This window comes from Atractosteus spatula, chromosome 19, assembly GCF_055471065.1.
Source record: "Atractosteus spatula isolate fAtrSpa1 chromosome 19, fAtrSpa1.hap1, whole genome shotgun sequence".
Taxonomy (NCBI): Eukaryota; Metazoa; Chordata; class Actinopteri; order Semionotiformes; family Lepisosteidae; genus Atractosteus; species Atractosteus spatula.
The window spans coordinates 6508476-6529019 of NC_142724.1; the positions used below are offsets into that span (position 1 = coordinate 6508476).

The window sequence follows — 20544 nt, forward strand, 5'->3', positions numbered from 1 at the left end:
CTGTCTTCTATGTAAATCTGTGGTCGTAATAGTGTTTACCGTTATTTTAGATTTTGTTCATGCTGTAAACAGAAAACTGTCAAAGCAGAGCACGTCTTTGCAGATATTAAGACAGATTGCAGATGTGCCTAAGTAAATATACTATTTCATTGTAGTCTTAGATTCCTGTTGCAGTTACAGCTGCTGTCATAACTACAGATGTAGGAGTGGTTTCTGTAAAAACGAACCTTTTTAATGATAGATGATGTAAATACTAGTCAGTCACATTGCATTGTTTCAGACAAGCAAGGTTCATTAAGTTCTATGGTTCTTTTGGTATTTTATACATCTCTGGACATTGTCTTTTTTAAATACAGGGTCGGCAGCTGAAAAAAAAAAAGAAGCCTTAAAAATACAGAGGTGGAAGATGGCCCATTTAATTAGAGATGGCATCTCCAAAGGAGTCATTCACTGGAATTTATTAGAGGACACAAGAGTGGTAAAAATTAAAGAAGACCCAGATATGGGTGATGTGGGAAACAATTTAGATGAAACCTTGTATCTGTGCACTGACTGCGGGAAGAGTTTCAGTACAATAGGCCAGCTTGAATCCCACCAACTACTGCATGGCTATGGGAAGCTCCCGTTAGGGAATTCTGACTGTGAAGAATCGGTCACTCCGAGGGGCATCTCTGGGAAAATCCCTGGATCCCAATCACCGTTTACCTGCAGTGAATGCGGAAAAGGCTTTTCTAAGCGCTGGTACCTGAAAGAGCACCAGCGGATCCACTCTGGAGACCCCACCCATCGCTGCCTAGTCTGCGACAAGATTTTCCTCCAAGCAGGGGACCTGAGGAAGCACCAGCGCACGCACACGGGAGAGACCCCCTACAGCTGCCCTCACTGCGACAAGAGCTTTGCCCAGTCCGGGGGGCTCAGGAACCACATCAGGACCCACACCGGGGAGACGCCCTACCGCTGCGAGGAGTGCGGCAAGCGTTTCAGCCAGTCGGTGCACCTGAAGAAGCACGTGCGGATCCACACGGGCGAGACCCCCTACCACTGCGACGTGTGTGGCAGGAGCTTCAAAAGGGGGGACACCTTCAAGATCCACCAGCGCGTGCACACGGGAGAGAACCCCTACCAGTGCAGCGAGTGCAACAAGAAGTTCAGTCACCTGGGCAGCTTAAAACTACACCAGAGGGTTCACACGCGAGAGACCCCTTATCATTGCACTGTGTGTGGGAAGAGTTTCTCTCAGTCAGGCACACTTAAAAAGCACAAGAGAATTCACACCGGAGAAAGACCTTTCATCTGTCAATTGTGTGGTAAGGCTTTCACTCAGCTGCCACATCTTAAATCACACCTGAAGGTTCACAACAAGAAGGCTTAAATGTGTGTCCTGCACAGCTTGTCCTCCAACACTGGTGTGTCCTGGTGCACCAACAGGCTGGTCTCCTGTTACACTAATCAGCATTATTGGGAGGCCCAGGGGGTTATGGCACCACGACAGCTTTGCTTTACAATGTTAAAAGCCCTACTCTGTATGTCTTAGGCACCAGCTCTGTGGTGTACAGTATACCTGTATGTTCAAGCACACCAGATATTTTGGATCAAAAGGTTTTCATTGTAAAGCAAAGGTGAATGCATTTTTACTTTGTGAGAGATTACACAGATAGGACTGTATTCACAGTGCAATTCACAACTTGTATCTTGTCCCGGACTATGAAATCAACTTATCTGCCCTTTATGATTCAGTTGATTTGTCATTTAATGACCTATCAACGAATCAATAATGATGTTCGATCAGAACAAATGTCTGTGTAGGATAGTCGCTGCCAGCAAGTGAACTTCATAGGTGTTATATATTTTAAAAATGGTGTATTTGTATTTCAGAAAAGCAACACTACCAAAAAAAGACATACCCCCATTATCTGCACTCAACTTCATTTCAGTGACAATAGGATTAATAAGCTATCTTTTAATGTGCTTGATGAGGGTGAGGAAACCAGCACTTCAGCAGAGTGGGTCATCAGTATTTTGGTGGCTTATCTTTTATCATGATCATCGAAAGGCTTTTTGCAAAAATCCAAAATGTAGGGGTTATTGATGTTTTTCCACAAAGGCAGCATCCAACCAACATGCAATCGAGAAAGGAGCTGACGGATGGTATCATGCGATAATTTTCTAAACAAATGAACAATCAGTCACTACAAATTTAGCAAAACAAATAAATTCTGCTTAGAAAAACTAAAAGCATTTCAGTGTTCCATATTCACGGAGATGCTGTTTTACTGGATCTTGAAGGTGCCATAAATAACTTAATTAGCAGGACTGCGATGTGCGATGTGAAGGAACCCGTCATCCTTAATAGTATAATGCCTTCATGAATATTAAGAAATGGTTCATTTCTAATGGAAGCAGAGAAATGCCCTAAGAGATAAGCACCCCTATTAATGGTAAAAAGCTGGCACTTATGATGCAAGTCCTTCAAGAGTGATGTCCAGTACTGGATGGCATGAACATTTCTAGATCTGCCGAAAACGTCAGCATTGTAAGAAGATGTTCAAGTCCAATTAAATCAGCAGTGAGTTGATCTAGTTTCAGAACTGAGTAGGAATGAAACCCTGCAAACACCCACCTCTGCGCTAGAAGTTGCTGCACTTAAGGTGAGCTTAAGAAGGTGCTGAGTCCTCCACTATCTGAAAAAAAAAGTGGTGGAGAATAATCTGGGATTAAAAGTGCTATTTAAAGTATTATAGTGTTATTTTGTGTAGGTGTGTACTGAAAGTTTGTCGTCATTTTCAGGTAAAAGGTAAATGTTACAAAATGTGCTGCAAAGATATGTAATAACCAGACCCGCGGTATTCAAAGTCTTCCTTTGATAGAAATGGCCATGTGAAAAGACAGTCCTTTTCTGTACACTGTGGCAAATACTAGTACAGAAAACACATCACAGTGGAAGAAGGTTTTATGAGTTTGTTCTCCAAAAATGGATGGTTTACTTAAGTATCTTTTCTAACTGTTAAGGCCTATCATGGATTTTTCCAGTAGTATTAATTTTCTTGTGAAGGAAGCATACACTCCTGCCTGTGGTGTAGTTCCACCCTAGTTTAGTATTCAGCTGTCTAGCAATATGTTTACCGATTTAAAAAAGCCATTATTCAACATACAAAATGGGAGTTCATTTTTAATTCCTTTCAAAACAGTGGCTAATGAAAGTATTAACCTCTAACAGAATCCCAGGGTATTAAAATGCCTTGTTAAGACTGTTATTCCACATTATTGAGGAGCCTCATACAATAATCCAAACTATATTGCATACCTGTACACATTACGATCTTTTGTTGATGTTGTTGGAGAAAACCTTGTGGATGAGTAGTGCCCTAGGGCTATAAAGACATTTGAGTATAAAAGACACTACATGGACTGCAACTATTTACTGTAATTGGTATTTTGCTGTCAATGAGTTATCATAGATTTTACTATAGAACACCTCAGAGCATTAAAAATTAAAAATATACAGTAGATATGGTAATGATTGTTTCTTATGCACTTTCAATTTTCCTTTCAATATAAATTACATTGTCCAGTACATTTTCTTAATAGTTATCTAATCGTGTAAGCATGTCAGCTTACAAAGAAAAAAGAGATGCATATGATTCAAATGGTCTTGGATATAATGGATGACTGTGCCATTAAGCCCCTGACCCAACTGCTTCTTTTCAATGACAGCTTCCACATGGTTTTCAGTCTTGTGGATTTTTTTCTAGCAGGTCTTGACTGCAGCTAAACAAAAATACTGGATAGAGACTGAGGTACAATTTGACCACACTGGACTGTATTTGATGTCTGTGTGTCTTCTAATGGGAAGAAGTATGGTTAGGTCATATTGTACTAGTTCTAACACTGTGACTGTGTAAAAATTTAATTAGCCCTTCTTACTTTTTTTTTGGTGTGTGAGTGAACTTCCATTCTTCATAGACATCTTTTGTATATGTTGTATTATTTGGTTGAATTTTGGAAAATTAAAATTTGTTTAAAAAAGCAAAGAACATCTTATAAGCATGATCTTATGTATTTATTTGATGGTCTAGACAGCTCTCTGAAGATACATCATGTATTACAGAAAGGGGTTTAATTAGGCAAGAATTTAGCTGAGCACAGTTTAAAGGACACAGAAATGTGTAACTTCTTGCAGGCCACTACTTCATATGATGACCTTTTGGTGTTATTTAGGTTTTTTTCCAACATGCAAGAATATGCAATTTTATCTGGTTTCACATTACCATTGTACTCATGTGGTATACAGTAACAGCTAAGTCTAGGAAACAACCAACACATAACCATGCAGACATTTAGCAATAAAGTTAAATAGGTAACCTTACTGAAATGAAAGCAGGTTTCACTGGAATTGCGATAGTACAACTTCTACCATACTGTTGTTTTCCGAAACTGGGCACCAAGGACTTAATTCTCCATGAAATTACAATAGTAGGTTTAACAAGAAACACAAAGACAGAGGTCATGAAAATAAACACAAACATTCTAGAAATAAAACTTCAACACTCTACCGTTTTAACTTGTTTTATGGTTCAAAGTATAATTTTGCTGTACCTTACTTGCACTATGAGGTGTACTGGCTCAAAATCTATACTTTTTGTAAGCAAGATGATCCGCACACTGTTGAATCCTGAAGTGGCACACACAGATGTATACTGACTTTCATTTCACATATCTTATGGTGCATGTATGATCTTGTCTAAACACCTGTCATTTCACTTTCAGTGTATAAATACTTCCTGATGGATAAAAGTGGTAAATGCTAGAGTATCTTCAATTGTTTGGCACTGAGGACACACATTGACCGTAGCAAGTGCTTTGCACTTCTTTCGAACTATTCTCAGGTTATCTCTATTAAATAAGGAGCATTGATACCTGATGGAATCTGTTTGTTAATTGACCTTTCCTTTTTGCCAGAATTTCTCAGTGTGCAGATCATCATATAATAGGTATCTAACACTTAGGAAAATTCTTAAGTAAATTTGATAAAGAACACTTTGTGTCTGACTCACAGTGACTATATATAAATACAACTGTCTCTTAATAGTATAATTCAAGGTGATGTCAAAATAATATCCTAAATACATGATCAGGTTATACTTAGGAAATGAACTGTTGACATTGCCCGTTTACTCAAGGTAAACAGCACTGAGGACCACCTGAAGTTTGGCCTTAGCCTGTGAAAAGTTGGCACAAAGAGATTAATGTGTTTACTGTCACTTTCAAAAGCCAAAGGGAATTTCTGAAAACAAGTATTTCTTTCTAATAATCAAAGCAGAAAAAAATAAAGTTTGATCATTACAAAACTCAGATTATAAGGTGCTGGACCTATTTCTTTGCAACACATCTATGGCATATGTAGCTTGTCCCCAGTAGGGATATAGTTACCATGAATCAGGTGTACATCCAGTCCTGAGCCACACAGATCTTTCTCTAAACCAGCAAAGAATTCTTCTTCACACTAGGCTGCCCCACCCATCACAGTAGAATTCAACACTAATGAATGTCTTAGGGGTTATATAACTGTAACGGACTCATTCACCACATGAGCCCTGTTACACATTTAACTGTTTTTGCAGTTCCAAATCCATTCATCTCTCTCCCACTCAGGCTGCATGACAGGATTTGAGGCTGCAAAGCGATGACTCTTGTTTTAAGCTTAATGATACGCAGTAAAACCTGCTTTAAACCACTTCAATGTCTCCCTTGAAACGCTGAAATGTGACATTTCTCTATATACAGTGCCTTCCGTAAGTTAAAACAATAAAAAAAAACCTGGGTCCAGTTGACAAGTATTTAGGATTTAAAAAACACAGTGTTAGCTAGACTTCTTTATCTAGTCATTATATACAGGTGAAAAGAAATGGGAAATAAATATAATACATATCTATATATACAGAGATGGTGCTCACCACTGTAGTATTTCTCATTGGCTGTCCTGCCCTGGTACCCCCACACCAAAATCTCTTTTCCATTCCAGTTTTTAATGGTGTAATGTGGGCTTAAGCAGTGCAACTGCAAGAGCTACGGTCTGCAGCAGGCATCGTGTGGGGTTAGCAGGGCACTGTGCTCACTTCAGGTCATCTTGGCCCTCTTGCTGCCTATTGACCGATTCTATAAAACAAAGAGTGAAACAGGTTTCACTTTCTTTCCAAAAACAATGGGCTTAATGTTTCTCGTTTTCTTGTCTTTCATGCATTCACTGTTAATAACTAGCCACAGCTAATCGCATTTGTCAATACTGTTTAAGTGTTGGACCTCAATGCATATCTTCACAGTTCTCGAAAGCAATGGGAAAAACAGTCAACACATCCATCAATGCTGTAAAAGCAGCTGGAACAAGCAACATTATAAAATGTCCTGACGGCTGATGATGTAGACTGAGTCATGTGCTCCATCATACAAGGGTTTGGAAAAAAAAAGCCCTATTACTGTAAGAGGTTTTTCAAAAAATCATAAAAAACTACATCTATTGTTCAGTGAGCAAAGGAGACTGAAGTGTAATGTACGAAAAGGATACTCTTAAAACTCCTACCTTGGCTTGCTTGTAGAAATGTGGGGCAAGTTCTACCAGCCAGGAAGATTCAATTGCAGTCACATCACGCATGTAATACTTGGACGTCTGGACCACTTCATTGAAAACCACCCTGGGGATGAGGAGCACAAGACTTGTAGAGTCCCGAAGGCAATCTGAGGTGATTTTCAGACTGCGATTTCAAGTATTAAGGCAGGGTCATGCAGGCCTACCATTTTGGTGGCTTCTCAGCGTACAGGACAGATGTGGGATGAATGTGCAGCTCACGGTCATCTCGAAGAGTCCTAAACAAGAACCAGATATCTCAAGTCACACTCTGCTGCTGCCAACAAGATTAAAAACAGATGTACTGTGATGAGATGTAATATGAGAGAGTGAAAGAAAATTCTGCACAAAAATCATAACTCGTCTTTAAAAATATTTTTTATCAGTTTTAGTGAATGCTGAGCTTTAAACATGTTTCTTATGGAGGAAATTGCACAGTAAAAACAACTTAAGCAACATTCATCGAAGGTAATGCTAAATTTACTCCTTCCTTAAAGCTTGTTCTAATGGCAGAAATTCTCTCTACGTACCTTGTATACTATGTGCTATACTACATTAAACTCATCTCACCTGTAGGAGCCTGAATGATGAAGTCTGGCTGCATTTGCAAAGAACCCAGAGACAATGCATTTCAGGATAACATCAGGATCTCCTGGACAGTAGATACAGCAACATATCACAAACATGTCCTATATTTGCCACAGTTCTATAGCTCATGAAGTAACACCAAGGAACAACAGGAAAGAGGTAAACAGTACCCCCTACTGGTGACAGAGAAAATCTGTCTCTCATAATCATACAAGCAATGTAACAAAGGTTGTTTTCTTACACTGGTTGAAATATAAAAAAATACACCTGGAGATAATTAATTCAGCTTCCTCATAGTTAGACTTCACAACCAGTAACAACCCTTTCTAAATCTGAACATGCACAGGACACACAAATAATATTATTCTCTTTTGGTAGAAGAAGGAGTTCACACAATTCATTTGTAGTGTGTATATAGAGAGTTAATTTTCTATAAACGTGAAGAAGCTGTAGAGTGTCTGCCATGGACAACAGGAATGCATGCTCTCTAGGCATCACACATAATTGTATTTTGTTATTTGTTAACATAGCTCCAGTACGTGATAAGATACATACACAGCACAGGCCCATAATATGGATATGGAAAGACAACTGTACTTGAACACATAAGCAATAAATCAGGACTCTCTTCTGTTATCTAGGACATTACCATTCCTCACAGACAAACCTTCACTGGAGGTTCTGGGTACTTTGAACTTGGTCATCAGCCGTCTGAGTTGTTCCCTCACTGTTACTGCACGCAGAAGCCCCTTGTAGTTAAGGAAGTGCTCTTGGCACCATTGAGAGCTCTTCTGATGCTAAGAATAATATGAAAATGAGTATTAATAGCAGAGCCACTGGGAACTTGGGATTTCAAATGAAATCATATAGCAATAATGGGGTGGAAAACTAGTTTTGATTATGAGTACGCTTAACTAATGTTGCAAAGAGAGCCAGATTGGATAAAACTGGTAAGAGTACTTTCAGAAGAATCTACACTGACATTGGTACCAGATTTAATTTACCTGCAAATACATTTAGCTATAAAACCCAACTAAACATCCTTGCTCTTCAGCTTTTGTGGCGAGTTGCACAGTTGAGTACTTTAGGTAAATACCTTTTCTTCCATGGCAAAAATGCCAATACTTTAATATGCTCTGCCCTGTGGTCTAAAACACCAATACCTACCTACCAGGACAATATCTACAATGCGCCATCTTTTAGTATTCACAAGAGCATCCTGATGAAGTGAGGGAGAGTGAAAGTGTTAAAAGATGAGGTGGGTACATACTTTAATAAAGGCTTCATACACATTGAGTATGGTGAGGTGGTCGCCTTCAGCTACTGCAAACTTCCTGTGCTCCCTAGCCTGAAGTGGAGAAAGACAAATTAAGCATGCAAATTTCACATTATGAAATGAGAAATTTCCAAACTTGCTCTACAACAGTAACAATGCAGACAGTGGAATTTCATTTTCAAAGCATGGAGTGACCTCCATTTTCACAGAATGCACAACTTATCTGCTACAGGTAAAGGACTAGGATACAGAGTGCAATGGCAATGTCCACAAATTAAGAGCCATCGATTAAACACTCTTAAGTGGTTTGGAGTGACAATGGTAAAAAAATCTCAAACTTAAGAACAGTAGTTTGTAGTACCTGCATTTTAGCTTTTTTTCCCCACATTTTCATGTGCATCCCTTTTGAATTATTCTACTTTGAGTGGTGTATCCATACATTCCTTTTCAATGCAGTTCACGGGGAAATGCAGTGAGGAAATAAATTAGGATCACACAGGGCTTTGAAGCCCATTACTAACAGAAGGCTTTTTACTTCAAGAGAAGGGATGTCTTCCTTATAATCCCCAAGCAGGGCAGTCCCAGTCCATATGGAACAATGCACAGGTTGGTTCGAGTATGCTGTAACCGTACTAGGAGGCTCCCTAAATTGAACTGTACAAGCAATATGCAATCTCAGAATGTGGGTCAGCCTGGTTTATGAGTCACAACTATTCTCCATGGGGACAAACCCATTAGCTTATGCTGAAATGGTTTTCAATGGGAGCTCTATTCAGGTACACTGTATCCACTACGAACAAATGTTTAACCATGAGAAAACGTGAAACAAGTAAGGCATACATAGGGAACAAGGTGAGGATTCAAACTAAGAGTCAGCTGTTTTGGCCTGAACTCTTTGCCATGGGTATAAATGCACACATCCTCTTACATTTCCTCATCTATTTCTTGGAATATGTATCCAACATGGAAAATAATTGCAGCTGAAACAACAATATTGCAATCACTGAGTGTACACATACAGAAAAGACAATGTGAAACAGCAGGACATGAAATAACAGGTGAATGCTGATGATATAACTGATATAAGTGACATGTAGAAGTGACAGGTGGAACAGAAAGAAGACTTAAAAAAAGTGCTTGCCTTTTTTTAGTTCAGAGTGAGGAAGAGGGGGAGAGCTGCTGAAACAGGAGAATGTAAAGAAGTAGTATGCATCAGACTGTACTAAAGGGGGAGTCTTGATTTAATGCTTCTTCCCAGCAGAAAAGGAAATACTTTCAATGCAAAACTCCATGCGACTGTTCAACTATTTAACTTTCGAAGGACAGCACAGCGATTTCATCTTCAGAAGCCTACCAATGCCTCTGAAAAAATGGGTTTGTGCTTTTCAGTTAACTGGTGTATCAAAGCTTTCATTTAATACAGTCCTTTGCCTAATTGAAAAGCTTCTATTTCTAATACTTCTGTAATACTGTCAACTTGTGAAATTCTCTTGCATGTAATATTCCTAGGATTACTGGGAATTTTAATGGAAGAATAATATTGACGTGTCCTGTACATGTCCAATTTACATGCACAGGACACACCAGTATTCCTTGTATTACAAAGTGATTTTTTTAAATTCATCTGACCATTGTAAGCACTCCAAACTTTGTTATCAAAAGTTCAGTTTCCCATTGGGCACACTGATGACAAAAGCAATGTGAATTTAGGCTGATGATCCCTTTCAGATGGCTTAATATTTTCAGATGGACTGAAAATTATGTTAAACCATCCACATGAAAGTTTTCATATCCTTTCAAACAGCTTTCCTGACATCCACAGCGGCCCATTCTTGTCACATAACCTGAATCCACGATTTCTGCCTGTTGGGATACTTAGAAGGTCCAAGTATTCCAGATGAACCAAGCATTCCTCTAATGCAAGCACTGGGTAGACAAGCAGCAACTGAACAAGGAGTTAGTTTAACTTACACTAATACACTAATGGAATTCATTTAAACGTGGGAAACAGAGGAGGACATTTGAGCAGAAGAGAGACACGCCACATGTTTGAAGTGGGAGTTTCCTATGTTTAAAGATAATTTGCAAACTAAATTGGTGCATCTTAAAGTCTAATGGATAGAGGAAGAAAGACATCCTTTCTACCCTATACTGTATATGAAACCAAAGTGAAAGCAAATGGTGAACTGAACTGAATTCCTTCCTATGTTGCATGATGCACTGCTTGGTTTCTGGAATTGGGTGAACACTGTTGATTATATGCATAAATCCAGAGGATGAAAAACCTACATCACAGGTATATCAGCATTGCACATGGTAGATTCAAATGTATATTATCCTGTAACACATACAAATTATTTGTGATTCAGCCTGTTGTGCACACGGTGGTAATATGAGCATGGCAGGACTTACGGCTGCCTTCTTCTGGTTGGGAGGACTCAGGAACACATTCTGGATCTGCATCATGGCAGCAATGGTCACTATCTCTTTAGAGCAGCCAAAATTCCCTGTACCGAACATCCAAAAAGTCAGCCTTAGAAGTAATTACAAAGTAAAAACATTTTTGAAATTCAGTACCTATAAAAACAGGACCATAGGGAACACCTCATGGTACACACCCAAAGGCAATAACTTCATCAGTGACTAACAGAAGTGGACCAGTACAATTTTAGCATACAAGACTGCCAACACACCCAGAGCTGTGACATCCTTTAGTCTTAACCTTTACTGTGGGAATGGTCTACAGTTTTCACAATACAGATTTTTAAATAACCCAGCTAATCTTTTGTGTTTAGAGATCACAATACACGACTGTTGTAAAAGATTCTGTGGGAATTGTATAACTATTTGTGATAAACCTACGTTTAGATAGTGTTCCCTACTGTATTTCTAATAAAGACTCTGCCTCTGGAAATCTCAGTCTAGAAGACGGCGGCTTACCAGGGCTCATAGCATATTTTTACTCTTACCTGACTCCAGCAGCATCTTGGCAAACATGGGGCTGAGGGGGAACTCTGCCATGCGGACTCCCATAGGCTCAGTGAGTCGCCCATACTGGTCTAACCCTGGAGCAGGGACAGGAACAGGTCAACTCCACCACTGACTATGATTTTGTGCTCAAAAAGGTAAAGAGGCAATTGTTTCCTAAGACAAAGTATTATGCTAATGGATTAGAATTCAAATAATAAAGGGCTAGTTTCACATGTCACTGATAAACCACACAAACGCCAATGGTACTTACTGCAACTTAAAGAGATCCTCATACTTTCTTAACTAAAGGGGATAACCTCAATGCAAGAAAAATAATGTGTAACGCAGCTGTCTCTACTTACCACCAAGAGCGTAAAGGAGCTCTAAGGCCTGAACCATAGACTGGGCTGGAGGAGGCTGGCAGAGAAAAGAGTTTTGTTTTCATGTTAGTTATCAATTCATTTCAGGCTTTCAATATCATTGACTTTGTGACACAGGTTACCCATTTCCCACCCCAAAAGTAGAATCAGAGTCAGTGAGCAAATTCACTGCAGCAAAATGGAGAAAAAGCAGTTTATCTGGAGAACTAAGGGGCCTGTGGTTTGCAACAGTGACTCACGGAGAGGAAGTTAAATCTCAGGACGTTGTCTATGCCCAAGGCCTTCAGCTGCAGGATCACTGGGGACAGGTTTGTGCGCTGCATCTCTGGCACTGTCGCTGGGGGCAACTCTTCATAGTCTTCCTCTGCACAGGGAATAGTGTGAGGATCAGGGAAAAGGGAAGGAGACCTGCACCCTTGAGAAGGCAATGGAAAAACATACCCGGGTCTTCCTTACCTGTGTAGAGCCGGAAACATTTTCCTGACCTGTTTCGCCCCCCCCGTCCTGCTCTCTGGGTAGCCGAGGCCTTCGAGATGGGGGTCACCACCAAGGACTCAATGGCTGTTTTGGGGTTGTAGGCCCTCAGTTTCACAAACGCGCAGTCAATCACAAAAACTATCCCATTAATGGTGATGGAGGTCTCTGCAATGTTGGTAGCAACCACCACCTGTCACAGAACAAAAATAAAGCACAATTAAAAAAATGATCATTCTTTACATTTCTATAGTGCTTTTCAGCACTTTTCAGCACTATACAACAGGCTTCCTCCAGCACTGAAGTGCAGCCCCCACCTGGGTGACATGCAACAGCTATCCTGCCCCAGCAGCCCCACTGCACAGCAGAGCAGCTGAAGCGAGAGACAGCTTCCCAAATCCAATTAAGGGGGAACTTTAGGAAGGCCAGAGTGTGAAAGCCCAGAGCCAAAAATCCAAAATATTCTGAGCAGAAGTGGGATCTTTAATGTCCAAACAATCAAGTCCTTCTCCTCCAACACAGTATTCTCTTGCCAGGAATGAAGAAATATGGAGACGTAAAATATGGAAAATAAAATTAACCCAGCATAAATGTATTGTTTCTGTTCTGACTGCCACATTAAAAACATACTCATCTTTTCACATTGGAATACTAAGAATCTCTATCAAATGTCATACAGTATATGCATCACAAAGACAAAAAATATCCTGGCTTATTATGACATAATGTCAATAGGTGATTGAGTAAATAAAAATAATTTTACAATTTGCTCATTTTCTAAGAACCACTGATGTTGTTTGGCCAATCATTAAGAAATAAAGTAAAAGTTGTTTTTTTAACCCAGAATGCACAGAAGAAATTCACCTTTCGCACAGAAGGGGGCGCTCGTTCGAAAACCTTCATTTGCTCCTGGTAGGGCAAGCCTGCATACATGGGTAGCACTCGGAGGTGTTTCTTCATCCCAAAGCGCGACAGGGCCCGGGCCTGCTCTACCAGCAGAGAAACCACCCTCTCCACCTCCTCCTGCCAACACAAGACAGCTCAAAGGTTTGTCCAAATAGGGAACCACGTGGGCTGCAACATCACAAAAATCTAAGGAAATGAAAAACACAAAAGCCCCTGCAACTGAGAACAACCTCAGCAAAGCCAAGAAGTGCGTTATTCCAGTAGCATGGTATGAGTCTTCAATTCATCCTCCTCTTTTGTTGAGCCAACTCACACAGCCAAGGGACAAATGCACAACAGCAGAACACCAGATCTTTGCGGTTGGGGGGGAGTCAATGCTCTTGGGACACATGAGGGTAGATGTTATAATAAACACAACTGACACCTGAGGTGCACTACAGAGAAGAGGATGCCCCCCTGACCCCACCACTCAAGATACCTTTGGGAACATAATTTCAGCTCTCTGCAAGTTCAGTTTAGTTAATTTGTCATATGCACAAGTGCAATGAAATGCGTATTTGCATGTATGCTCCAACACAGCACAAGCTGTGTGCAAAAGAAAACATCAGTCTGAGTCAGTGAGAGACAGAACTGAATAATCTGACAGCCTGCGGGAAGAAGCTGTCTCTGAATCTTGAGGTTTGTGCCTTTATGCTCCTATAACGAAAAGTGAGAAATCAGGATAATTGTTATCCTTGTAATGTTTGTAATGTAATTTCATACAAGCAGTTTATATACCTGACCGGTGAGGAAAGCAAGAACATCTCCATCTCCCTCTGTTTCGTGAATCTTCAGCACTGTCTCCACTGTAGCTTTCACATAGTCAGGGACAGGGCTGGAAATAGCGGGAACAAAGTGTAAAATCACACCTTAAACTGCAAGGGTTACATGCAACGCAACACGCTAGAAACACAGAGAAATGGTAAAAGACTGGATGAATAAAATAAAATAGATCCATCTTTGTGTAAAGTGTGTCAGTGTTCTGCTTCACTTTACAAGACCCTGTTTAATAAGTGAGCCTATAAAAAGAGGAGAGCTCCATAAAATAAGAACTGGTTGTTTTTTTCTTCCTTAATTGGAATCACTATTTTGTTTTCCATTCCTACACGTACTGGACCTGTCGATGGCTTTTTTTTTTAAGGATCAGCTCTCCAGCAACAACTCCCATATTGCACTGGGCAGAATGCGACAGGCTCACATTTAGAATTCCGAGAATTCCAACATGCCCACCCGTAGGCATTAGCTGCCGGAGCGCCGGACAGGAAAGGTCGTGAAAACTGGTGAAGCAATGTGTCTCTCATGGCAGCAGCCCTCAGCAAGCTGCAGCAGACAGAGAGCCAACAGAGTCCTGGCAGTGTAGTCGCAGTGCTGCCCTGGCAGAGACAAACTGAGCTTTTATCACCGACACTGAAAAATGAAGGTTCTGTATCGCACAGCAAATTACACACATCGCATTTATCTCAAAAGTTCTTTGTGAAAAATACAGAAATATCGTAAACAGGGTGTTGACACAGTTCCGGGAAACAAAACAAGTTCATTATCTTTGGAATAAGTGTTGAGATGGCAGATAATTTTCACTGTCACAGGGACGCTGTGAGACTGCAGTGTCAGGAAGATGACAAGGAATGGGTCCTTGTAACGTGTAGTAATACAAACGAATATGAGCTCGCATTGGTTACAGGTTTACCTCACTGTGTAAAAAATGTCCACTGGATACGTCCTCCCTTCTACTGTAAGAATCCTGCAGGTGTCTTTATTGGGGTCTCCAGACTCATTCAAGTTAAAGAATTCTTGAAATTTCTAAAGACAAAAAAGCACTGTTTTGAAATGCATACAGTAATAGCTTCAGACAGAATTTCATCTCTACACTCGCAAAATCATTTACTTATGTGGCTAAAGAATGGTTTATGCAACACTAAACTTATATTTTATAATGTTTTTTATCTTAATTTCAAGAACCCTAAAGCGTTTTACATATAATTGAGTTATTCACACTTTTTTATGTTGTTTTGTCTGAAGTCAAAGGCAAACAATTCAGATCCTGGAAATGTGACCGTGGGCTGAGCACTAAAACCTGTTCAAACCTGGCTTAAACTGAGATGATTCATGAGAAGACAGGGATAATAAATCAAAACTGACATTCTAAATATACATAGACCCACAACATTTTATCAAGACCTGCTGGAATACATGTTTCTGTTACCTTTCCACCTTCATTCATCTCAAATTCCCCCTCTAAATTACCTTGGCGTCTAGAGTAGCTGAAGCAATTATCAGTCGGAGATCTCTGCGTTTCTTCTGAATCTGATGAAGGTTTCAAAAAAGGATCTTTAATCCTCAAGTAAGGCAAAAATTAATCCACAGAATTAACACACTACAGTAGCTGCTTTCACCATAAGCACAAGGCAAGATATTATTCACCCGTAGGCACTAGAAATATACAGATCACCACCTCACAGCTACATAAAAAAATACCTTCACTAGACTTCTACTTAATATTCTTAACAATTGTCTTTTTTCCTAAATGTTCACACCTACAAAAATAAAAAGGAGGAATATTACTCCTTTATTTTAAATCTACTTTAAAGATTCATCATAAGAATATGGCCCTTTGTCTAAATTGACTTTGGTCATTCAAAATGTGAAAAAAAAAAAATACAACCAGACACTAATAATACAATCACATTTCAGAATTGACTGAAAAATGATCCACTCTGTGACAGATTCCCCAGAAAAGAAGCTTTCTTTAAAAACCAAATGAAGTAATACAGTGACCTTCTTGAGCAGGCCGATTGCGATGTCTGTGTAGAGTGTTCTCTCGTGAGCCTCATCCAGCATCAGCACACTGCAAAGAGGACAGGAGAACATTAGCTCACATCTGGTACAGGATTAAAACAAATACATCACACTGCCAGAACAAACAGCCTCTTTCTCTACTGCTGAAGACCCCAGTTTTTGTGAAGAGGATTAAAATTAAAAAATCTTTTGAATGGGTTGCTCAGAATGAATGAGAAAAGAACAGACAGTCATACTGGAGATTCAGTTTCAGAAAGGAAAAGCTGATATGGAGTTTATGTTGTTGTACAGACGTTGCCTTATACACCACAGCAACAATAACAGCAAAACCAACTGTGTTGTTCAAAATCTGGCATATAAACTTGGCTCTGATCATTATAATTAAAATTCTGCAACCTGGAAGGAGAAATCTACTAGTGATGTTATGACATATTCTGGGAAATCTTAACTGTGCTTTTGGTTTAGAAGACATCACTTAATGTCTTTTTAATGGTGGTCCTCTGCTATATTGTAATAACAAAAATGAAAAAATATGAATGCACAAGAACATAGCAGAACTGCGATTATGGGGAAAAACAGTCTCAATGTTATGAACAGATTTAGGTATGGCAACCTCAGCTGCCACTTCTACTAAATATATCCGGTATGTATCAATCAATCAAACTACTGTTGATATTATAGGTCTAATCTGTTTTTTAGTGTGAATATACCTCAATTTGACATTTCATTTACATTGGAATGAGATGCACACTGATAATGTCACACGTGTTCCTAGACTAAACCACAAACAGGGTTTGTGTATTTTTGAGTATTCAGGGTATAGCCTTTGGACAGTACCTGTACTTTTTTAGCAGTGGATCCGCCATCATCTCTCTGACCAGCATTCCATCTGTAAGAAACTGAAACACCACAAACAACACAGGACATTACAAAGTCCCTGCAAGAAGCAGCTGAGCTTAAAAATACATTCACATTTGTTTAAGTATGCAGCTGCAACAGCTTGCAGTGTTTTTCCTGTAAACGAACAAGTAAAAGTTAATTCCACATTGAAAAGTAAGAAGACGTTTTAGCTGTTGAGCCTCCTTCGGGAGTTATGAGTTGAGAGAGAGTGAGGTGGCGAGAATATAAAGCACAGCACAATGCAACATGGAGTTAGAGAGAACGGGCTCACAGGTGAGAAAGTGTGTCAAAACGAAAAGGGGATGGGTGTAAAAAGCCGAAATCTGAAACTAATGGAGGGGTTTTGAAAAGAAACGAGTCAGTCTTTGAGAGAGAAGGGGGAGTTCAATGCTGATGACACTTTTTCTCATGCTTGGAATTAACCTTTACTTGGTTCTCTAAATTGATCATTTACAATTTCAGTGCTTATTCTTAGTGGGGTCACAGAAAACCCACGAACCCCAAGTTGACCAGTAGTCAATGTCTGTTGTACTGATAATTCCTCAATCTCACAAGATTTTCAGGTTAATAATTTGAGGCATTGGATCTAGCAAAGGAAAATGGATTACTCCTGGTTTCTTCCACTGTATGTCTTAGTCATTAAAAAAAGCAAAAACCGCTGACCATGATTACTCCTTGAAATACTTGGCCATTCCCAAGATCGCATCTGCATGTCTCGTACCTTTATGCGCGTGGCATGGGGGTCCGAGCAGTCGTCGAATCGGATCGTGTAGCCCACCTCATGACCCAGCAATGCCCCCCGTTCCTCAGCCACTCGACTGGCCACCTGATCGGAAGGAAAGAAGAGGGGACAGGCGGATCTATCTTGCATTTGGCTGTTTCAACAAAGTGACTGCAGCACAATCAACAGTCTAAGTGCCCCTCGTCACAGCCACAAAGCATGAATGTGGGAGTCTCTCACCGAAGTTGCTGCAACTCTTCGAGGCTGGGTCACCCCGATCACCTTGCCCTCTGCTGCCCATCCAGCCTCCAGAAGGTACTGAAGCAGAGACAACAAGATACTGCTGTTCAGTATTACTGTCTTGAAAGTATTTAAGAAAAGTTTCTAACCACGCAGTCTAATCTTGATCCAATACGAAACCACCTCAAAACACATCTTCATGCCATTTTCCAGGTTAATAAATATTTATTACCATTGCTGCTTAATATGATCTCACTATGTAATTAGGTAGCAAACTGTAATGCTGTTGTGTGAACAAAAAAATAATCAGAGACGGACACAATGTAAAGTGTGAAGGACATTTTTGGCAATGATATAAATACAAAGCAGGAATGAGAGCTGCGCTGAGCACCTAATGGAACACCAACCTGAGGGATCTGGGTGCTCTTCCCAGAGCCTGTCTCACCCACAGTCACCACAGTCTGATAGTTCTCCACCAGGTAAAGGATGTGATTTCTGTGCTGGATTTAAAAGGCAACACAACAGGACTTTACAATAACACATGCACATCTATATTCAGAAAAACAGACTTCTAAATTACGGCACACAACATACGCACACTATTTTTTTTTTCCAATGTAATAGTATGTTTCTTTCATGCGCCATCTAAAATCCCTTCATTAATGTCATTTCACTCTTCAAAGTTCTATAGCTGCCATTTTGATACTTCGCACTCTGCAAGGGATGGTCCATCCTACTCCTTGAGAGGCACAATCTAGCAAGCATTATGGATCCCCCTATATGCATTCGCAGCAATTTGTTCAATTACCTCGACAGTAGCTCAACCAGACCCTTTAGAAACACAGCATGTGGGACTGATCTCTGAATTAGGTAAGTGAACTGCTTAAGGTATCACAGTGAAATGGTTCCAGTGCTTTAGAGGTTGATAACATGAGGGTAAAGCAGAAAGTCTTACAGACCACAAGTGTTCATCGCTGCTCTTTACTATGGAAGGATACCTTGAATACTGGAAGCTTCTGCCTCTGCTTCTCAATGGACAAGGAGGAGAGAGGATTATATATGACCGGAGAACCGCCGATCTCTGAGGACAACTCACGCTCCTCTCCTACTCCAGGGGCCTCTAATCCTACAAGACAGATCAGAGGCAGAAAGAAGTAATGAAAATAACTTCTTTTTAAAATAGTATCAATATGCTTTAAGTTAATGGGGGTCCAATTTTGCAAAGACAGTCTCTACAGGTTGTCACTCCAATTAAGTTCTTCATGATCTAAATTAGAAGTCAGTTTGACATCTTTTCCCATCTCTTCAGGTGCTGGTGCATTAAAGATAGACTGGACAGCCCTGTTTAAATATCTGCTCATAAATTGAAGGACCCATACATAACTTTTGGAAAAACTAAAAATAACTAAGGGGCACTATGTTGTTGTTGTTGTTTTTAACCTGTTGGGTTTCTTTTCATATTTCATACTTTGTCAAAACCATTCCTTCTTTCCGTGTTAATATTAACAGCAATATATTTCCTAAAGCATATCATTCTTAAAGCAGGCAAAAAAAAATCATAAATAGTAACATACTAATTACATAACAAAACCCCTCAAACTGGATTTATTACCCAATAAAACCACCGGCATCATTAATTTTAGTGCAGTATCTGGTGCAACCGATTACATGTGGTGCTGCACCTTATAAACATATAGGTTCCAATAATCCGAGGACAGTACATTTGTGGCGTTGTTTGTTCTATTTTGACAAATGTGTCCCATTCTTCTCTTGTGACAAACAACTTAGAAAAAAATCCCGTGGCCTTTTTTCTCATGCAAACCAATAGGAGCTGGGTCTTCTCAGCTATATCAGCAAAACGGGTAAGGATCCCTACAACAAATGACATTTAATCATGTAAAATCTTAAATGCCATCTGTCTATTCAGCAGCCATACCGTTCTGTCTTTGTTGTGTGGTTCGTAATACGCACACGTTCTCTGTAGCTAGCCAACTACTGAACCGTAGCGCTTCTCAGATCTAGAAAAATCCATTTAAAGTCACTAGTAATAAGCACGATGATTTTTTTTAAACAGACAAGAAGAGGAAGAGGGGAAACATTAAAATAGGCGTATAAAGCAGAGACGTGTCGTAAACAAATATATAAACAATGAGTTTCGAATGAGATTTTTGCCGGCGTGATGTTACTTTATAGAACAGCAAGCAATACAACTGGACATTAAACCAAAATAAATTATGTAGTTACAAATGTCAGGACACAAAATAATGCAAATATATTTATGTTACTAATAACACCGATATCTATTCTCACCAGGCTTCCAGAATTTCATCATGGGCAGGGGCGCCGCCATTTCGGGTCATAAGTCACAACTACAAAACTTTATTTAAATCTCAATACAGAGAACACTCGTAAGAATCACTAAGAGAGCCTGCGCTTGGTTAAGGTTTATAAATGCATACCCAAAATACGTCTTTCAAGGTTTTGCTTTAAACTTTAGACTTTAGACTTTTTCGGTGTTTCTTCCTTTTTCAATACTTTTTTTGCGCGGCAGTGGTACACCTTCCATTGAATCATATTTTGTAAGGTGGTTTGAGTGCAAATGGAAATTTGTTTAACATTTTAAAGACAATCA

The 20544-nt window shown here is 39.7% G+C and overlaps 2 protein-coding genes across 2 annotated transcripts; one reads left to right on the plus strand and one right to left on the minus strand.

Annotated features, from left to right (window-relative positions):
- The first annotated feature begins 406 nt into the window (after nucleotides 1-406).
- Nucleotides 407-1372, plus strand: LOC148817958 (uncharacterized). The gene has a single exon (XM_088937827.1). The coding sequence runs from the start codon at nucleotides 407-409 to the stop codon at nucleotides 1370-1372; it is 966 nt and encodes a 321-aa protein (XP_088793953.1).
- Nucleotides 1373-4041: 2669 nt separating this feature from the next.
- On the minus strand, nucleotides 4042-20267 carry dhx35 (DEAH-box helicase 35). Its single transcript, XM_088937605.1, has 22 exons — nucleotides 20223-20267; nucleotides 18911-19038; nucleotides 18320-18412; nucleotides 17913-17990; nucleotides 17673-17777; nucleotides 16889-16950; nucleotides 16031-16100; nucleotides 15500-15559; nucleotides 14943-15055; nucleotides 13994-14090; nucleotides 13175-13333; nucleotides 12293-12503; nucleotides 12076-12200; nucleotides 11819-11873; nucleotides 11456-11551; nucleotides 10899-10993; nucleotides 8481-8558; nucleotides 7878-8007; nucleotides 7193-7274; nucleotides 6790-6861; nucleotides 6578-6689; nucleotides 4042-6156 (listed from the first exon to the last, which is right to left on the minus strand). The coding sequence occupies exons 1-22, from the start codon at nucleotides 20260-20262 to the stop codon at nucleotides 6118-6120; spliced, it is 2100 nt and encodes a 699-aa protein (XP_088793731.1). The 5' UTR covers nucleotides 20263-20267; the 3' UTR covers nucleotides 4042-6117.
- Between the last annotated feature and the right edge of the window lie 277 nt (nucleotides 20268-20544).